This window comes from Camelus ferus, chromosome 6 (genome assembly GCF_009834535.1).
Source record: "Camelus ferus isolate YT-003-E chromosome 6, BCGSAC_Cfer_1.0, whole genome shotgun sequence".
Lineage (NCBI taxonomy): Eukaryota > Metazoa > Chordata > Mammalia > Artiodactyla > Camelidae > Camelus > Camelus ferus.
In genome coordinates, this window is record NC_045701.1 from 6,391,622 (window position 1) to 6,413,506 (window position 21,885).

Sequence of the window (21,885 nt, forward strand, 5' to 3'; positions counted from 1 at the left end):
CCATCTGTCAGTCATTTACATGCCCTTTTCTCCACTTTTGTCCTTTTCGTCAAACTGAATCATACGTGGGTGCCTGCTATGTAAGATAAGTATGGTTAATACTGTTGTCATTAAAAATGTTCGGTTTTGTTCCTGTTCTGGTGGTGCTGAGGGATGCCTTCAGGCGGGCATTAGGGGAAGAAGGCCTGTATTTATTCTTAGCTCTTCCTCCCCTTCAGTGGCTCCTGAAGGGGCTGCATAGAGGCTTAATCTTCCCTTCCGTTTTACAGACGAGGAATTCGAGACCCAGAGACTGAGGGCCAGGGTGCATGGGTAGCATCGAACTGGTTAAAGCCCAGTGTTTGGATCAGAAAGAACTCAGTTCAGATCCTGATTCTGCTACTTAAACTGTGGGGCACATTGTTTAACTTCCCTGAGTTTCAGTGTCCTTAGCTTGATTTATTGTGAGTTTTTTCTTGCTTTTAAATTATAAAAGTAATAGATCTCACTATTGAAAATGCAAACTATAGAATATGTAAAGAAAAGCACTATTTGAAACCTTTTAGAACTTGAGTATTTTATAATTATTTTAAGCAGAACCAAGTTCATTTAATATAGGAAAGAAACCTTAATGGAATATTTATTGCTAGAATCCCACTGTGACAGAACTTCTTTGTTTCCTTGCAGTGATTGCATCCTCTAAAGACAGTGACATTATTCACTTCAGGCTCTTTGCCAAGTTGAATGCTTTCTCTGTCATTGTCTGTGATGAGAAGAACAATATTGCTGAAATCAAGATTCAAGGTAAAATTCTCATACTAAAAATTGTTTAAAAGATAAGCTTTCTTTTCAGTGCTAAAGCTCTGAGTTGTGAAAACTGGATTAATTTATCTTATGACATAATTGGACTGTCTGCTTTTTTTAACTCTTCAGAATGTAGATGTTGGTCAAACTCTGACCATCAGACTGAACCATACTGGTGTTTTGGACCTTTCGAGAAGGGTCTCAGATGTGAAAGGGATACTAATGTTAGTCTAGGAATTCTGCTGATGAGCTAAGTGTCGTCGATTCAGAATTCGGGTTAAGGTCTGGGACTACGCTTTATCTTGGTACCAATGCAAGGCAACCTTATAATGAAGAACAAAACCTATGAGTCCATTATGTTCTTTTAGGCAAAAGCTGCTAAAATAAATCTAGCTTTTTCTCTGACTCCAGCTTTACCAGCTCATTGTGATAGAATATGTTTCATAAAATTCTTAAATAATTTAAAAACCAGAGAACTAGAGTTTTTTGTTGTTGTTCTTTCTGAACTGGCAGTGCATATCCTAGTTTGAATTTGATTCATTAGAGTTTTATAGTTTCCATGTAAATCACTGGATATAAGGTATAAAGAATTTACTAAAATTCCAAGATAATCTGTTTATGCTAGATGTAGTTTTCCAGAAGGTTGAAAATTCAGATAATTATTTTTAATGAATTTATGGGTTTCATTGTTTATAGAATAAAAATATCTAATATTGTACTTAGTTATCAGTTGGTAGTTCAGACATTGCTAAACTTATAAATATGTCACCTATAAAAATTATGCAATGGAAGAAAAATCTTAAAATCTATTGTGGTAGATATATAGAAATTATAATAGTATTTTTTTTTCAGGACTGGATTCTTCCCTTTTTCTTCAGTCAAGGAAACAGTCACTGTTTGCCAGACTGGAAAATATTATTGTCACAGATGTTGATCCTAAGACAATTCATAAAAAAGTAGGTGATAGTAAATCCTTAGTATTTTTTGATAATTAAATGTTAAATTTTATTTTAAAATATATTTTATTTTTAAAAATATTAATGAAATATATTTTGATAGAAAAATGTTTGTTTCTATAATGATTATAAATATAAACCCTTTTAAATTAGAATTTTGTTTTGCCATTATCCTCTTGGATGGAGTACATTCAAATCTCTGCTTTTCAGGCTGTGTCAATAATGGGAAATGAAGTTTTTAATTTTAACTTGGATTTGTATCCAGATGCTACCGAAGGGGATTCCTACACTGACATGTCCAAAGTAGATGGTGTGGTATCATTGAACGTTGGCTGTATTCAGATTGTTTATCTCCATAAATTCCTCATGTCACTTCTGGTAAAATCACAATTTTTTTGACTTAGAAATACTTAAATAAGTCTGATAATTATAATTGCAAATCTTAAAACTTTGGATTTTAGGTTGTGTATTGATTTGATGATTGATGGTATTTATGTATTAATGTAGAGGTCAAAACCTTTCTTAAATGACTGGAATCTGAATCATTTAATGATTTTTGTCTAACATTGTCTAGAACTGGAATTAATTTTGCTAGAACATAGTGAATCCAAATTCTCAAATACAGAAACTACTGGAAATGTTCTTTTTTCCTCTGTTCCTTAGCTATATAGCTATAATTATAATTACTCCTGGTCAGGGAGCTCATAAATATGGATGGATAATCAGTAATTCCTTCCTAACTCTAGAAAAATAGGACTCAGCTGAAAGTTATTTATTGGAAAAAAATTAGCACATAAATAAAAAGAAGATGGTGTTATTAATGATGTGCTTATCGTCCTGTTATAATTTCTCCTTTTGTACTTCGTGTCCACAGAACTTTCTGAACAATTTCCGGACAGCCAAAGAGGCTCTGAGTGCTGCCACTGCCCAGGCTGCAGAAAAGGCTGCCACGAGTGTGAAAGATCTTGCCCAGAGGAGCTTTCGTGTCTCTGTCAATATTGATTTGAAGGCACCGGTTATAGTCATCCCACAGTCTTCCACGTCCACCAATGCGGTGGTGGTAGATCTTGGCTTAATCAGAGTTCAGAATCAGTTCAGTCTGATACCTAGTGAAGACTACTCACACCCTCCAGTAATTGATAAAATGGATGTGCAGCTAACAAAGCTTAAGCTCTCTAGGTATGCTCTTTCAATAATTATGGATTTAAGTATTATTTAATATTTTCTATAAACTTTAATGACGATTTAAATTCATACTCAACATACTTCCTATTGCACAGAAGAGTTTTTTTAGATCAACTTTTTATTTTGAAAAATCTCAAGCCTACAGACAAATTGCAAAAATAGTAAAATAGTACTGAGTGTCCCTATAATTCTTCACCTAGATTCACCAGTTATTTACTTCTGCTTGAACTCTGTGTATATATGTATTATTATTTAAAATACTTAAAATTTTTAAATTTTATTTTTATTGAGATATAATTCACATATTTTATTAGTTTCAGATATACAACATAATGATTTGATATTTGTATGTATTGCAAAGTGGTCAACTATAGTAAGTCTAGTTAACATCCATCACCACACACATTCACAGAAAATATTTTTCTTGTTGTGAGAACTTTTAAAATCTACTCTCTTAGCAACTTTCAAATATACAATACAGTATTGTTAACTGTAGTCACCATCTTGTACATTACATCCCCAAGATTTATCTTATAACTGGAAGTTAAAACATTTTTGCTAAACCATTTGAGAATAGACATCTTAACCCTTTGCCCCTAAATGGTTTAGCATGTGTCTCCTAAGAACTAGGACATTAATCCTCTTACATAACCACAATGCCGTTATCAAATTCTGGAAATTTAAAATTGATAGAATCCATTATCTAATATGCCTTTAATGTTCAGATTTTACTGGTTGTTCTAAGAATTTTTCCCTTCATCCAGGATAACATGTGGCATTTATTTGAGTCCTGTATCAGGGAGGGGATTTCTGTACGGCTAGACATTTATCCTGGAATTGTTCTTCAGCGTCTCTTTTCTTTCATGATGATTACAGTTTTGAAGGGTACAGTCCACTTGTTTCATGGAATGACTCTCAGTTGATTTTTTGTCTGAGTGATTCCTCATGATTTAACTGAGCTTACACATTTTTGGCAGGAATACTGTGTAAGTAATGATGTATCTCTAGGGCTCACGCCAGAGGACACTTGAAAATGTGTACACAATTCATTTAAAAATCATTTTCTACCCCATCCAGGGAGATATAATTATTCTCAATAAAAAAGGAATGATTATAAAGCAAGTCCAGGAAATAATCCTGGTGAAGACCTTTATAAATTTAGAAATTGCTTACTTTTCATCTTGCCATTTTTTTCATTAATCTCTATAGTGCACATACAGTTCTTGAACAACTGTATTGATGATTTCCCCCATCTTCAATAATATGAATTTCTTTTTAAAATTTATTCAGTTTGTCACCTATCTTCTGTTTAAAGAAAAACGCTTTCTTAAAGGCTGATTGTACAGTTGACCCTGTAGACAAATGTACAGTTGACCCTTGAACAACATGGGTTTAAACTGCATGATTCTGCTTACACGCAGATATTTTTCAGTGCCAAATAATACAGTATTATACAACCCGTGATTGTTTGGAACCATGAATACAGAGGAGCTGCATATACAGAGGAAACTCATATACAGAGAAACGGCGGATATGGAGGGCAAACTTCAAGTTTTACGACTGCAGGAAGGGTCGTTGCCCCTAACCCCTCTGCATTTTTCAAGGGTCACCTGTGTTTTAATCTGTTTGTGCTAGTGTATTACAGATTAAATTAATTATAGTCCAAGTTTAGAAAACACTGAACCAGCACTGTTTCAGATCAGTGTTGATAACAGCAACTTTTGACTTTGTGTTTTTTTAATGATGTATTGCATTTACCCCCTGTGTTTATGCATATGTATTAATTACATTTTTTATTAGGACGGTGATCCAGTCAGGCACCTCCCATCCTGATATTCAACTGTTGCACCCAATTAACTTGGAGTTTTCTGTAAATCGGAATCTGGCTGCATCTTGGTACCGCAAGGTGCCTGTTGTGGAAATTAAAGGGCATCTTGAATCCATGAATGTGAGTTTATGAGTGAAAAAGCTCTGAAAATTTTCTCATTAGAAATCTAAATGAAATGTGGAGTTTTTTACTAATTGTTACAAGAAAAATTTCAGTGTGATATTGTTCAGTAAGATCTTTATTATTTTTAGTAGAATTTAATCTTCAGTTGTGTTACTAGGTTTTAAATTTGCTCTAAGTACACATTAACAGAGATCTGTATGTAAGTTATGTATTAGCATATATCATATTTATATGTCATTCTGTATGTTATATACACATACTTTTATTTTAGGGATATCCAGGTACTCCTAAGATAATTATAGCATTGAGTAAAATGCCTATTTTTTATATTGAAGATGGCCTTTTTATTTCATTGAAGTTGTTATTGTTTAAAAAGTGGAATTTATGTGTGTTCTGAAATTGTCTCATTAGAAAAAGTGATCTGATTTCTCTCATCATTATTAACCTTCTCTAAGGATCATATTGGTTAAGTAGGTGGAACTAATATAGACTCATAAATCACATTGTTTTTCTCCAAACACTGTCTTACCTTTGAAAATAAAAATTTTAACATAAAATAAGTAGTGAAATACTTGATTGTATAGTGATTATATAATTTTTTTAAGTAAGTGTTAAGATTATTCTGTCTTTAGTGTTTTATTACTAAGGAAATTTTCTGTATTAAAATTGTTTCCTTTAAAAATGAAATATCTGTATCTTTCTAGGTTAATCTAAATCAAGAAGATCTTAATCTTTTATTTAGAATACTAGCAGAAAATCTTGGTGAAGCTACTGAAGACCTGGATAAAGTGAAACCGAGAATACAGGAGATGGGTAAGAGGCTGAAGTCAGTGGCATAATACACATGACTACTTATTTTATAATTTAGTAGAGGAGACAGGCAGTAAAAAATGAAGTAAACAAACACACATTTACAAATTGTGATTTCTATTGCCAAGAAAACAAATAAGATGCTATTGAATAAAACTAGTTTGTTTTTAAGTTGAGTGAACAGTCAATTATTTCTAAGTTGCATGAGTTAGGAGAAGGCCATAAAGAAGGGTTTCAGATTAGTGGTGGATTCCTGGAACAATTATTGCATTTGTATGTATAGAGAAAAAACATTTTAAGTTGGCATTAGGCTATGTAACATACTTGACCTGATTTTTAAATAAGGCTTAGTAGTAATGTATCTTAAAAAAGTGAAGTGGTTGATAAATTATAACTCAACAGATAACTGAAAAAAATTGTACTGGAATAAAAATGCAAAGGTAATTTAAATTATTAGATACAATAGCCCTTTGGACTTAAAGGCAGAGTAACTACCAAACTTATTTTTGTAAGCTGTTTTACGTGTACACATATATTCACACTATGTACCTTGGTGTTCATTCCATTTCTGTATATGTATAGATCCGACTCATTCTTTTTCATGGCTGCTTGGTATTAAATTCTGTTGAAGTATCATAATTTATTTAGCAAATCCCTATTAATGCACATTTCAGGTTGTTTTCAGTATTTCACTCTTACCATGTTGCGTTAAATATCCTTGTACATACACTTTTACAAATGCGTGTTTATCTGTGGGGGAAATACCAGGGCTGCTGGGTTAAAGAGTATTTAATTTTTATTAAAATATAATTTAGTCAATATATTCAGTAAAATTAGTTTAATTTAACATTTTGAAAGATCTTGCCAGTTTCCCCCCATAGAACTTACACTTACTTTTTGTTCCCATCAGGTAGTTTTTCTGTGCCTTTTCTAACACAGCATGTTATCAGATTTAAAATTTTTCGTCAATTTGCTAAGCGAAAAATGATCTTACTGTATTTTTTCATTTTTAAGAAACTTTTTTACCTGAAACCAATGAAATATTTTATGTCAATTATATCTCAAAAATAAATCCTAAAAAAACTAGGGGGAAAAAATCTTTATTTTAGAGTATATTAATACGTGAAGTGTGCAAATCTTAAGTGTACAATTCAGTGAATTTCTACATATGGTTACACCAGTGTCACCACCATGATTAAGACATAGAACATTTCCAGCGTGGCACCCAGAAGGCCTCCCTCTGCCCCTTCCCAGTCAGTAATAGAATTAGTTAATTTTAGTGAATTCTGATTCTAATAGTGAATTTTAAAAAATGATCAGTGCTTTTTATTTCCTATTTTTAAAATCTTTGCCTATTCCAGGAATTGTTTTGTAAAAGCTAAATATTTGCTAGAATTATTTTCCATGGATCACACTATGTTTGGAAGTGTTGGAATAAGGTGGTATTAAGAAACTTTGCCCTATGCGTTGCTTTCCCAAAGGTAATAATTAACAACAGTGATATTCCATAGGTGTTTCTGGTATAGTTTATACTATTTGAGGTACTGAATCTGTCTGCCCCTCAATTTGCTTGTCTGTGAAATGAGGATAATGAAATTTTTACCTCAAAGGGTTGTTACAGAATTAAATGAGACAGTCCATGTATGTCTTATTAGCGCAGCATCTAACACAGAGGTAAATACTAAGCAAGTGATACCTGTTATTAGTGTTGTGTATTACGATTTAGAAAGCAATTTTATTGCATTTCAGGGTGTGTGAATGTAGGACCACAAGGTCGCATTCATAGGGTTTTACTTTTGGCACTTGGTGTGACATAAGTGGCTTTAACTATTCTCCCTTTTTTTTTTCCTTATCAAGCTTTGAGGCTTGTTATCCTCCTCATGATTTAACCATATCCAACTCCATCCTGTTTGCAAAACCTATCCTGATACGTTATCTTTCTGTGATTTCCACAAACTCTGACCTTCTTAGAATGTGTTCCCTGTAAGAGGAGGTCCTTCAGTTCTACTTGAATGATAACTCTGTTAAGACTTTCTTGACCTCCTCATGACAATGCCTAGTTCTGTGTCTTCTGTTCACTTGATACAGTGTCTGTTAGAATAGAAGTGAATGCATTTGTTTTAAACATCTTTAGGTGAAATTAAAGAGCCACTTGAAATCTCTACCTTAAAACAAGATGTGCCTGTTTCACAAGATGCTTTAACAGCTGGAGTGGAAGAAATTAGATCTGTAGACATCATTAATATGCTGCTGAAATTTGAAATCAAAGAGGTGTGTTATATTCATCTGTTTTTATAAAGTGAGGTGAATAAAGAATAGATATTTGGAATTACCTCTACTAAAGGAAACTTGTCGATTATTGATACGGATAAAAAAAATCTTACATAGCCTATTTGTAATTTGTATGTAGCAATAATGTTTAAAAATTTGAGAGTTTGTTCAAGATGAGTTATATTTGGGGGATATAATATTTCTTTGAGAAAATGGTAGTATGTCCTATAACATGGTTTTTAAATGATTTTGGGACAGTTGGAATGTGGCTTGCTTTGGATTTTTAGGAAAGGCAGGAAAAGGAAATAGTGACAGAAATTCTTTGCAAATTTTAGAAACCATTAATAGAATAAAGCATTATATGTCAACATTTAAAAAATATTACATTATCACTGCTTTCCATCTGCAGATTCTTAAGGAAAGATTAAATGAATTTTTCTCATCTCCATTCACACATGTAACAAATACTGCATATGCCGAGTGCTAAGGATTCAGAGATAAAAGGCTCTGAAGTCAAACAAGAAAATAATTAAAATTTTTGTAACTGCTCCCATTAAAAACGTGCCCAGGGAGCTTGTGGCAGTGATGGTAAGAGGAGGGCATCGAAACAGTCTGAGAGAGTCAGGGAAGATTTCCTGGAGAAAGTGAAATTTGAATTTTTAAAGAAAAATAAGACGTAGTCTGAGAAAAGGAGTTCAGGAAAGGGGCTGAACCCTATCCATAGAAAGAGGACCAGGCATGAACATATGTAAATGTGGGAAATATAGAGGATACAGGGACATGCAAGAACTTCCTCCAATGTTGCTTTATTATGAAATAGTTATAGAGAGGTTATGTTCTATCTCTGAGTTAAAAATAATAAACTTTTAAACAAATGAGTTCTACTTTTTTGATCTGAAATATAATGCTTTGAAATGAACTTCTTTCGTGTTAAACCTCTGCTGTTTTTCTGGTTAATATTAGAGTTATTGAAGATTTTTAGGCTTTGATAACTGAAACTTTGATAGATGAATCATTGTCTTTGCAAATGAGCTTCATTAACATATGTACATAGAAAACCCATAAGTCATTTTTAACATCATTTGTAATATATATTATTACAGTTCCCTTTCCTTGGGACAGTGATTAGGGTGGGGGAAGCAATTTGCATCCTCCCCTCAGGCCGATATTTGGCATTGTCTGAAGACATTTTGGGTTTTTGGTTTTGTTTGGTTTGGTTTTTTTTTTTTTTTGGAGAAGGGGGTAATTAGGTAGGTTGGTTTGTTTTTTTAATGGCGGTACTAGGGATTGAACCCAGGACCTCGTGCATGCTGAGCACGTGCTCTGTCAACTGAGCTATACCCTCCCGACTAAAGACATTTTTGGTTGTCACTATCCAGAGAGACAGCTATTGGCAGCCAGTGGGTAGAGGCCATTGATGCCACCAAGCAGCCTACAGCGCGCATGAGACTAGGCCCTACTAGAAAGAATTATCCAACCCCAAATGTCAGTGGTTCCAAGGTTGAGAAACTTTGCCTTAGCAATAGCATAAAAGTTGACTGTTTTATCTCACAGACTTTTACATCTAGTCTGATGCCATCCATCAGACTGCGACTTCTGAAAATTAGGCAGGACAACTTTTTTTAATATAACTCTTGAAAGCCACTGGAATACAGTGGCAGTGCTTTAAAAATCTGAACAAATAGGTGTACCTTCCAAAGTAGATAATCCTAGTCAATTTCCAGGCACAAATAGAAGTAAACATCTTAACATCGTGTGAATTTTTTGGTTATATCGCTCTGGATGGTTATTACATTATTGACTTATCTTCATCATATATTGGTGAAATAGTTTGTAGTAAAACTGGTATCTTTTACTAGGTTGTGATTACTTTGATGGAAAAAGCAGAAAAGAAAGGAAGGCCTTTACATGAACTAAGTGTCCTGCAGCTTGGAATGGAAGCTAGAGTTAAAGCCTACGACCTGACTGCTGAAGCTTATCTGAAAAAAATTAGTATGCGATGCTTTGAGTTCTCTGGTAAGTGTGAAGTCGAGTCTGTGTAAATTGTGCATGTAATAGCAGATGGTTGCTACCTTTTTATCAACATTGCACGTTTATTAGTGTCACCATAATTTTTTAGCTAGTTTAAATTAATATAAAGGAATTTGGTACTAAAAATTTATTATTTATATAATTGTCATAAAATGAGAATATATCTAAATATTTAGCACAAAGTAGTATATATCTAAAGGAGAAATGAAGCATTTGTCTTCAAGATCAATACATAATACTTCAAGACTTGTAAAAGGCAACATTTCATTATAAGTATGCTGTGAGAACTGACACCTTAGAAAATCACAACCCGAGTACAATACCCAGGTGTAGACCCTTTTTGAAAAGGTGAGTTAATTTACTAGTAACTGTTTTTGTTTGCTTTTTAAATTACATCAATGTTTTTTGTGTTTAATTATATTAATATATACTTTAAAAAAATTAAACAATACAGAAATTTATAGAGGAAAAATTTAACATGGACTTGTAGTCTCTTTGACCTTTCAGATTTACTTTCTGAATTGCATCAAGCCAACTTTTAAAGTTGCTGTGGGTGTTTGAAGTTTGCAGGAATTCTATAGGTTAACTTTAATTAAGCAAACTTTTATTGAGAATAATCCCTACTTCAGTGTATTTTATACCTTTGTTCTTTAATATTCTGATTTGTTTAAGTAAGTAATACCAGTAGTATATGATTATAGCAGTTGTAAATGGCTGTTGCTGGGTTTTTTGTTTTTATGGAATTTCTTTAATTTTTGTTTCAAAGCGAGTTTTATTGAGAGATGATTTATATACAGTGAATTCACCCTTCTTAGTGTACGTCTTTGAGTTTTGACAAACATATCCGTGTCACTGGCCAATCTGTTTTTAAATACATTTGAAATGTTTAAAAGACTTAATGGATCTACCTTCTCTTTTTCTCTTCTAGACTCTAAAGGAGGACCTCTCCACATTATTAACTCTTCTAATGTAACAGATGAAACCCTTCTGAAAATGTTATTGACAAAGGTACCTAGTTTCATTTCTGGTATTCTTTAATATTTGAATATATAAAGTTATGTGATTCCCCCTTATTTAATAGAAGTTTAAATCTCCCCCCTAAAATTTTTCATTCTGAAATTGGTAGATTATAGTGAATTATGGAAGCATCTGACAATCCTGGATAATTTCAATAACCTTCTGAGTTAACCCTATGTTTTTGAATTAGTGGAAGTATATAAAGTTCCATTGTAATTTGAAGCAAAATCTTTTATAATCTAGATGCGCTAACATTTTCCCCTACCTTTAGCATTTCCTCCCAAGTAAGATAAGGAGTTTGTTTTTGCTTCTGTAGAATAGGAGAAAAGCTTATGTGGCCAGGTTTTTGGCATGTTTTTCTTTGCCTATAAGAAATACATTTATAGTATTTTCATAGCATACTTTGAAAAGTAAAGAATATAAATCTTTTTTTTTCAATGTGTAAATTTGGTTTAATCTTCCATTATTTGTAGGCAGACAGTGATGGACCAGAATTTAAAACTGTGCATGACAATACGAAGCAAAGACTGAAGGTAAATCTCTTCTAATTCACCATAAGGCTAGGTTATATATTAGTGATTGAGTCTGGCTTCAAAGCCATCTTCAGTTGTGAGATTGTGAGTTCTAAAATTAGAATAAGGGTAACAGTAACAGATCTAATCTTACAGATAAAAGAAATGGATATACAGTTGAAGTAAAATTATTACAAAAGACTAGTTATTTCCCAGATATGAATTAATGATTCCTTGTTGAGTACATAAATAATATACTTTTTAAGGGAATTTTGTTCACTATGGTTGTTTGGCATAGTGTTGCTGGAAGCATTAAACATTTGAATTGTGAACTGGCTTTAGGATTAGAGTAAAATTAGGGATAAGGTAAAAGTATGGCTAGTACAGACATCACTTCACAGTCCATTTGAGTCTATATAGCCTGTCTTGGAACCATGTGTAAGGTGACTGATAATACTTCCTGTATCTTTACCTTAAAGCCCGTCAGGTTCTGTTGAGGTTAGAATGATGGTCGGGTGTGGGAGTGGGCAGTGTTGGTTTTTATTGTCTGGTAAGTTATAATAAGTAATAGTAGGTTTTTTTTCTTAAATAAAAAAGGCCCTTAATTCAACTATTCTCGTGCTGCCTGTGTATGTTGAAGTTTAACAGAAATTACCGTGTCTGAAATCTGCCTTTCTAATTGTTCGTTATCTTAGGTTTCATTTTCATCCTTAGACTTAGTTCTTCATTTGGAAGCTTTACTGTCCTTCATGGATTTTCTGTCGTCTGCTGTTCCATCCTCTGAACCTTCTAAGAAGGAACAGGAGCTGAAACCACTTGTCGGGGAGTCCAGAAGTATCATTGCCAAAACTGGTATTAACTTTTGAGTCCTGGTCTAATACTTTCTATCTGAATTTAATAATCATATAATAACTTGTATTTTCAAGCCAAGATAACTGTTTAGGACCTTAATGTTACAGCTGCTCTGACAGATGAGGTTTTCAAAAGAAAGCAGATTTTATCCCTATGGTATAATAGGATAATTTAGTGAGGGAGTTTAAATAAATGTTTAATATTAATCATGTATTTATATTTGATATCACTGCCTAGCTTCTACATAAAATAAAGTTGCATATACTTTGCATTGATGTCTCTATAGGCTTCATTCCAGTGAAGGTGAGAAAGGACAAAATTAAAATATTAACAGAATCATGCATGGTCACAGGGGCCCATTTCAGTCAGTCAGTTAGACCTACCTGGTGGTCAGCAGTTTTAAGCTTGGCAAGACACAAAAGGAATAATCTCATCAAAGAGACAGACTCACTTTGGTTTCTAAGTGAAACTGTATTTAAATCACATAGAAATATGGGCACATGCCATGACTTGTGTCTTGAAATATTAGATGTCAGGTAGCCTGAGTGAGCATATGCCTATTTTTAAGCCAAATATTATTTTAATTATTTTTCTTTCATATCATAAGGTGTGAATATCTAACATCTGGTAATTTAATTTTCAGAACATTACCTATTTGCATCATCTGTATTACTGGCATCTTTAGAGTGTAAAACTGTTAGTAATATTAACTCTGATACAAAGATGAGTTTTGTTTTGTTTTCTTTTGTTTTTTTTAACCAGGGAGCAGAGCATTATTTTTGCTATAAACTGGAGTGAGAGAGTTTTACCTTCTTTGTCTTTAATGTACTTGTCACATTAATATCCATGGAAATACCTTAATAACATATACATACACACACACAGTTGAATAAATTAAAAAGCAATGCTTAAGCTCACAATAAACCACCAAAAACATTAGTCCAAAGAAACAGTCTTCCAGTTATGCTGTATGGCTGCTTTTTATGGTTTGATTATGCTATTTTAAATATATAGAAAAAAAAAAAAAACGCTTTTATCATCTTGTAATTAAGGACTCCTGTCCCCATGCTGTTCAGTTTTATAGGGAAAGTCTGTTTCCCTCAGCTAAGACAAATCTCTGGGAAATTGTATCTTAAAATTATCAATCAGGACCTGGACTAAAACAGGTTAAGGGAATCTATTTGATTGTGATTCTTATACACATGCACGCAGACACAAACATACATTATAAAACAAATTTTTTTGTTTTTTTCCTTAATTTTAGCCCTTTATGTTCATTTCTTATAGAATTTATTTTAGGATGGAGAAAAAAATGCAATCTAGAGAAATTGGCTCTGTAGTTAATATGTATTGTAAATGTCATAGTTAACAATACAGATTTTATTAACTGTCACTATTTCAGTTTTTCATGAAATATTTTTCTTTGATCTAATATATGTTATGAAAGAAGTTAAAAATCAAAATGTGGCTGTAATGGAATTTTAGAATTCTAATGTAGAGGGTTTTTTTTCCTAGAAGAAAAATTATAAGTTTCCATCTAGCATAATTGTATTTACACGGTGCTATTAAAAGTAGCCTTTATTTTTCACTTGGATGAGAACATAGTAGTTTTTGTCTGATTAACATTTGAAAGTTGATTAAAAATCATATTAATTATATATATTCTTAATGGAGATCTTTTTGGTTCTTCATAGTTCATTATGTACTTTTATTTTAGTGAATTTGAGATTATTTTATGTGTTATATCATTTGTGCACTTTGTTAATCACAAGAATTCTATTACTTTTCAGTATCCAGCAGTACTTCTCAAGACGATGTGTTTGATTTAAAGATCATAGCTGAATTAAATGCATTTAATATCTTTGTCTGTGATCAGAAGTGTAACATTGCAGATATTCGAATACATGGTAAGTAACTATTCCTTGGTGTAGGTATTTGTTTCTCTGCATAGACCTTCAGGAAGAATGAGCTTGTTGCATGGTAGATTTCTCTTGAGTCATCTTTTGGTTTATGTATATTGAGGACTCCTGCAAACTTTTCAGAGATGTGCTTTGAAATGTTAGAAGTAAATTTGTTATGATTCATGACTGATGTGAGACATTCCTTATGTTTTTAAAAATTTTCAGAGTAAGTCTGAGGCTTAATCTCTTGTGTCCTGTTTGTGTTTTCAAAATAATATAACTTAAAACTGAGAAATGAATATCATAACATCTCACTGAGTTATGCTTTTTTTCCCCTTGTCTCTTGTGCACATATAGAATCAGGAAAAGAAGTTTTCTAGAGGAAAGTTTTTAAGCTTTACTTATCATCAGCCTGATACAAGGATGAGTGCGGATAATTCTGTAGGTCCTGGAGCCAGCCTGCCAAGGTTCAGATTACAGTTCTAACACTTACTGGCTGACCTTGAGCAAATTAATTAACATTTCCGTGCCTGAGTTCCCTCTTCTGTAAAATGGAGTTAGTTACAGTAATTATTCATGGGATTGTTGTGAGGATTAAGTTTACAGATTTACATATATTTAGAAAAGTGCCTGGTGCTTACATAGTAAGAAGTTAACAAGAGGTGAGACAGTCAGTTCCATTTAACAAATATTATCTGTTTTGTGAGTAGTGTGGTAGTGATTTGGGCTCATTATTGGGGCTAACCTATAGGCATTCTCTCTTTACTGAGGTGTGGTTTTAGAAACCATGCCTTTAGAGCTTATAAGAATGACACTTTTTTTGGAGAGAAATCTTAAAACATTATGTGTTAGGTACAGTTTGTTGTAGAAAGAATCATACTTAACTCATCAAACTATTTATTTATGCTTAGTTTTTAGAATAATAGTTTTCATAATATAATGTTTGTGAGATGGTTATTTAGTAAATGTTGTATGTCTTCCTGAATGACCAGCTCTGAGCTTGCCAGTGCACAGGATTTTTATGTTTGGAGACCTGTGATTGATTTTCTTTGAAATTTGACTTCTTTTGTTTTAAAACTTCTACACATTTTAGATATGAGATGCCCTTAGCACTTAAAGATAGTATCATCTTTCTTAGGTATCTCATATGTAAAAGGTAATACCTTTACTATGTGTAATAGTGAGTAATTTTTATTCATTCCATGTCTTGGTAGTATGGTATTGAACTTAAATACCAGTAAATCAGTTCACTTTGAGTAGGTGACAAGTGTCATTTTTCCCACAGGAATGGATGCTTCTGTTTCTGTGAGGCCAAAGCAGACCGACGTATTTGCCAGACTTAAGGATATCGTAGTTAGGAATGTTGATTTGCTGTCCATTCACAAAAAGGTAATTAAAGAATATGTTTCTATATTGGAATTTATTTTCGTTCTTTGGGCTTGAGATGCGTTTATTCATTTGTTCATTCTGTATTGTCTGTCACGTGTCAGGCATTTTGTTAGGGACTGGGCAGAAATATGGTCACTGTCTGCTTCTGCATTGTGTATAGACTAGGTGATTTGTAAAAGCTATCTCTGATCAGTTAAGTGATTGATACCTCCATTGATAAAATGTTTTTTATAGATTTAGGAAAAGGTTATTGTCGAGTTAAATGTTTTTAACTAATCATTCGTTGAAGGTTGAATTTAAATGATGCTTCTTTATCAAGAATTCTGTAGTAAGGAATCTTATTAATACTATACTGATACAGCTTTTTTTGTTGTAATAACCAGTTAATTTAATACTTTTAGGCTGTCTCTATTTTGGAAGATGAAGTCTTTAGATTCCAAATGACTCTTTATCCAGATGCTACAGAAGGAAAGGCCTATGCTGATATGTCTAAAGTAGACGGCAAACTTAGTCTCAAAGTGGGCTGTATTCAAGTTGTTTATGTTCATAAATTCTTCATGTCTCTTTTGGTAAGTTTATTCTTTACATCTGTTTATTTCCCATTGAGGCCTCAGTATCTTTGCCTATATATCTGAACCTCGATAGTCAAAATCTTTACTAATAGGGGTAAACTCCCAAATACTGAGCAGAATTTTACCATTAGGGAAGTTCCTTACACGATGGATAACTAAATGAATGTCTATCATTGTTTTGAACCTATACATGATCATTCCTTAACATTTCCATTGTTATGTATTTTGAAAGTACCTTCTGATGTTTTAAGTTAGGGCTTTTCAGTGCTGTTTGTTTTATGAGATACCCTTAAAAAGTATTTAGCTAAAAGAATCTTTTAAGGAGCTTATCAGGCATTTGAAGGACTTACATTGAAACTTACAGGTTTTGATTATAATTTTGATCAACAAAGCCATAAAATTCTTTTCTTTCAATTGTTTATTTCCATGTAAGTGTCCTGGACCAAAGAGTTTAATTTGCCTGTGCCTCTTAGTGAGGCTGCTATTCAAAGCTTACAAATCATAGATTTCTACCTAAACCATCATGTTTTATTTTTCTGGAAGGTAATTTATTTAGAAGGGGGTTAGTTTAAGTCACTTTGTGTTATTAATGCATGTATATCAAGAATATTGCTTCCAGTTTTTTTTTCTTCATTAGGAAAAATCCATTTTTAGTTGAAATTGAGATAAAAGGCATCTTACCCTAAATAAAGAAGTTTTGACTCTGATTAATGATTGCAAGATTATAAACACTTAAGCATCTTTGCTCCTTTGGGGTACATTTAAAAAAAGAATCTTCAGAAATAAGTTGGTAAAACCTCAGTTTCTAAGTGTAAACTTTATTCCTATGACCTAGAGGTACAGAATTGAAGCCACTTTGGGAGAAGTAGAGCACTCTCTGCCATCTCTTTATTAAATTTGAATTAAAATGACCAACATTCATGAGTAAAAGGGAAATGTAAGAAAGAATTATTACCAAAATTTGTCCAAAAAATTCTGAAATACATAAAATGAAAGTTAAAGGACTCTTTTCCACTTGTTAATTATCTCAAACTATATCTTTCTAGACTTTACTCTCTATGTAACCAATCTTAAATAACATCTCTTTTATATCACCTCTTTTATTTAGTTTGTCTTTTTTAAAGTCCTTCCGTTTAAAAATAAATTCCATTTTGAGGGGAGCTCTAAATATCAGTCTCTTCCAACAGAACTTCCTTAACAATTTTCAAACTGCCAAAGAGGCTTTGAGCACAGCTACAGTCCAAGCTGCAGAAAGAGCTGCTTCCAGCATGAAAGACTTAGCTGAAAAGAGTTTCCGCCTTCTGATGGATGTCAATTTGAAAGCACCAGTTATCATCATTCCTCAGTCTTCTGTATCACCTAATGCTGTTATAGCAGATCTGGGTTTAATCAGAGTTGAAAACAAATTTAACGTGGTTGCTGTGGAACACTGTCCTCTTCCCCCAGTCATTGACACAATGAGCATCCAGCTCACTCAGCTGAAGCTGTCCAGGTATAAAAATATAATACAGTCATCTGTTACTTACTAGAAATAGAATTTTCAGAGCATCTTTGCCAAGGGTGAAACCCCTCCAGGGTTTTATGGGTCTTATTCTTTATTTTTTCTGATTATGAAACCTTGGCTGTTGGTTTTTGGTCAGTGTTTGGTAGTGGTGTACCTCATAGAATCTGCATTTTTGTCTTGCTAAATTTATAACTTTTTTTTTACTCTATAAAAATTTCCTACTGTAAAATTTCCTACTATAAGATTATAGTTTACTCAGTACTTAATTTAGATTTATTTTTCTTTGTTCATTTTTTTACTCTGCACATAGCTATTTTCTTTTCTGTGCATGGGAGAAGACTTCTTAGAATGTAATAAAATTTGAGGTTTATTTCTGATTTCCAAACCTTGTCACGTTTAGGAATTCTCAGTAAGGTATCTAAAGGATTATCGAATCCAAATGGGAAAGTGTTGGTTCTGTTGAAGGACAAGAGTAACTTTCTTGGTTGTTCAAATATTTGTTGACCGGCAAGCTAGAAATGACTATTGCAGTATGCTTGTTTAACTTTTAGGTTTGGTGAGTTTTTCCCTTTGAGTTTGGTGAAGTGCTAATAACATAAAACTAAGGGCTAGGTAGACTATCACTTTCTGTCTTCTCCAGTTTTAGAAGGATGTAGCATTTGTATGATGGACTGGTTGCTAGTATTAAATTGTCCTTGTGAAAGATAGTAAATAGTGCGATAGTCATACTTCATGAAATTTGTGTCTTTGAAATCAGCATTATACAGGCTTTGTTTTACATAGCTCTGCATGTAAACTTGATTTATTCTGATTTAGATTGATTTACGAAAAGAGGCATGTTCTAAAAGAACTCTGATTGCAGCCTTTAGTGTTTAGGAGAATGCTATGTGGAAACTGTTACACAGTATGATAGTCTTCATTTTAAAATGTAAATTTCAGAAATACAAATTCTTATTTATCTTCCAGAACGATTCTGCAGTCTGGCTTACCACAACATGACATTGAAATTTTAAAACCAGTCAACATGCTTTTGTCCATACAGCGAAATTTAGCAGCAACATGGTATGTGCAAATTCCAGGGATGGAGATAAAAGGAAAACTAAAACCTATGCAGGTAAGTATATGTATAAAATGTATGAAAATTGCCAGATAGGCTTTTGTCATTGATCCAGTGTAGTTCTAGAGCACATCAGAAGTGATGATACATTTAAAGGGAATGTTCTGTTAACTAAAAATGAGGTCATCCTAGGTCCCACACTTTTCTTTATTTCATATTAGTCAGATGTTTGATAAAGCCAGCAAGAAATCTGGGGTTAAAACCTATTGGAGTCAACTGAAAATATTATTAGTAATTTTGGACAATCCTATTAAAGTTTTAAGGCAGTTAAATTATGAGACACTATACAGTGATATTTGGATGTCACATTCTCAAAGCACCTTAGTATTTTTAATGTATAGAAGCACTCTTTTAAATAGAAAAGTGAATATGTTTATTTGGTGAGCATATAAACAGCAATACTTTTTTTTTATTTGAAGTATATTTGATTTACAATATTGTGTTAGTTTCTGGTGTGCAACAAAGTGATTCAGTTTTATGTAAATATACACACACACACACACACACACATATATACATATATATTCTTTTTCAGATTTTTTCCATTACAGTAGAGCCTTGTTGTTTATCTACTTTATATATAGTAGATTGTATCTGCTAATGCCAAATTCCTAATTTATCCCTCCTCGTCTTCCCCTTTCGTAACTATAAGTTTGTTTTCTGTGTCTGTGAGTTTGTTTCTGTTTTGTAAATAAATTCATTTGTATCATTTTTTTCAGATTCCACATATAAGTGGTATCATACGATATTTATCTTTCTCTGTCTGACTTACTTCTCTTAGTATTATAATCTCTAGGTCCATCTATGTTGTTGCATATAGCATTATTTCATTCTTTTTTATGGCTGAGTAATATTCCATTGCATATATACCACATCTTCTTTATCCCTTCATCTTTTGAGGGACATCTAGGTTGCTTCCGTGTCTTGACTATTGTAAATATTGTTGCTTTGAACATCGAGGTGCTTGTGTCTTTTTGGATTAGAGTTTTTATCTTTTTCGGATATATGCCCAGGAGTGGGATTGCTGGTTCATAAGGTAACTCTAGTTTTAGATTTTTAAGGAACTTCCATACTGTTTTCCATAGTGGCTACACCAATCTACATTGCCATCAACAGTGTAGGAGGATTTTCTTTTCTCCACACCCTCTCCAGCATTTATTATTTGTAGACTTTTTAAGGATGGCCATTCTGACTAGTGTGAAGTGATACCTTATTGCAGTTTTGATTTGTGTTTCTCTAATAATTAACAGTGTTGAGCATCTTTTCATGTGCCTGTTGGCCATCTGTATGTCTTCTTTGGAGAAATGTCTGTTTAGGTCTTCTGTTCATTTTTTTGACTGGGTTGTTTGTTTTTTTTTTGTTATTGAGCTATATGAGCTGTTTGTGTATTTTGGAAATCAAGCCTTTGTCTTTTGCACTGTTTATATATATATTTCTCCCAGCTTACAGATTGTCTTTTCGTTTTGTTTATGGTTTCCTTTGCTGTCAAAAGCTTGTAAGTGTGATTAGGTCTTGTTTATTTACTTTTACTTTTATTTCTATTGCCTCGGGAGACTGAGCTAAGAAAATGTTGCTATGATTTATGTCAGGGAATGTTTTGCTTATGTTCCTTTCTAGGAGTTTTATGGTGTCATGTCTTATATTTAAGTCTTTAAGCCATTTTGAGTTTATTTTTGTGTATGGTATGAGGGAGGGTGCTAACAACTTCATTGATTTACTTGTGGCTGTCTGGCTTTCCCAACACTAGTTGCTAAAGAGACTGTCTTTTCTCCATTGTCTGTTCTTGCCTCCTTTGTCAAAGATTAGTTGCCCATAGGTCTGTGGTTTTATTTCTGAGCTCTCTGTTCTGTTTCATTGATCCACGTGTCTGCTTTTGTGCCAATACCACATAAACAGCAATTATTTTTATTTATTACTGTAGTTAGCAGGTTATGTGTAGCTCACAGGAAGAGATGATACTGGTCAAAGATGGTCATGGAAGTATAGGAATCTTATGATTCTTGTGTACCTGTGTATGAAACTGTTGAAGCCAAACAGTAGAAGATAAGAAAAAGGAGGGAGTAACTAAATGGAATGTTTGAAAGACAAATAATTAGTAGTTTAGAGGTTTTTGATATCTGTGATTATTTCAGTTAGTTCTGAATAGAACAGAAAGGGTCAAAGGAGCAAAGTTCAACTAGAGAAGATGTTAAAATTGAAGTTTGTTGTAGGAATGACAGGTCCCTGTATGTAGTGTGATTGGGTGTGTTATATGAAGAAGAGCATCTGCTTAGGGTATTGATAGAGGCTTCTCTACTCCAGAGCATGGGACTGTTCTCTCAAATTCTCCCTTGCTAAGCTTAGATCCCACAACTAGTACTTGACCCTTTTCAAATATTAGGAGGTGGCGAAGTAATTTGTCTTTCAGGCAACTGTTGCCTTTGTTGGTATCATAAGTGGGAATGAACAGACAAGGAAGTTCTAGGAAGTTAAAGTGACATCCATTATCTAAAGACTGGAGCTTGGAGCAAACAAGAAATCCCTGGTCATTATCTCATGCTAAAATATCTCCCCATTTTCATTTAGACTGGGGATCAGGGACTCCTTCGGAATAAGTGCTTAACTGGGGGGACATCGGGTATTGTCGTGTTCAGAAGAGAAGGTGCTGTGAATGTGCCTTGTGTGAATTTGTGTTTAAATACTAGAAACAGGCCTTTTGGACGACTGTGTGTGTAGGGGAACTGTACAAAAGATGGAAGAGCTAAAAGGTTTAATGGATCTTAGTAGGCAGTAGCATCCTCGTTCTAGCAGCTTCATGTTGTTCTGCAACTGCCTATGAGGGAGATGACATTCCTGTTTTAGAATTTAAGAAACTTGGCCAACAACACAGCCTGAAAGTTGTAGAGTTGATACAGATATGCCTGACTCAAAAGCTCTTGCTTTTCTTTTTTTTTTCCTTTTCCTTTTTGCCACATATCCCCTTTTATACAGGTTGAAGATAAGCAAGGTACTCATTTCCTCATCTGTGTTTTGATTTTTAAAAATTCTTTGTAGA

At 33.2% G+C, this 21,885-nt stretch overlaps 1 protein-coding gene across 6 annotated transcripts in view; it reads left to right on the forward strand.

Moving 5' to 3' along the window:
* The window catches only part of VPS13C (vacuolar protein sorting 13 homolog C), a 157,412-nt gene that overhangs the window by 70,974 nt on the left and 64,553 nt on the right, over window positions 1–21,885 (forward strand). For all 6 annotated transcript variants that reach the window (XM_032481043.1, XM_032481044.1, XM_032481045.1 and 3 more), the window contains 16 exons: window positions 667–783; window positions 1,636–1,739; window positions 1,950–2,117; window positions 2,614–2,918; window positions 4,725–4,872; window positions 5,580–5,688; window positions 7,820–7,956; window positions 9,816–9,972; window positions 10,916–10,995; window positions 11,478–11,537; window positions 12,212–12,368; window positions 14,159–14,275; window positions 15,555–15,658; window positions 16,060–16,227; window positions 17,418–17,722; window positions 18,701–18,848. In XM_032481043.1, coding sequence (XP_032336934.1) covers window positions 667–783; window positions 1,636–1,739; window positions 1,950–2,117; window positions 2,614–2,918; window positions 4,725–4,872; window positions 5,580–5,688; window positions 7,820–7,956; window positions 9,816–9,972; window positions 10,916–10,995; window positions 11,478–11,537; window positions 12,212–12,368; window positions 14,159–14,275; window positions 15,555–15,658; window positions 16,060–16,227; window positions 17,418–17,722; window positions 18,701–18,848 — 2,384 coding nt within the window. The remainder of the gene's footprint in view (window positions 1–666; window positions 784–1,635; window positions 1,740–1,949; window positions 2,118–2,613; window positions 2,919–4,724; window positions 4,873–5,579; window positions 5,689–7,819; window positions 7,957–9,815; window positions 9,973–10,915; window positions 10,996–11,477; window positions 11,538–12,211; window positions 12,369–14,158; window positions 14,276–15,554; window positions 15,659–16,059; window positions 16,228–17,417; window positions 17,723–18,700; window positions 18,849–21,885) is intronic.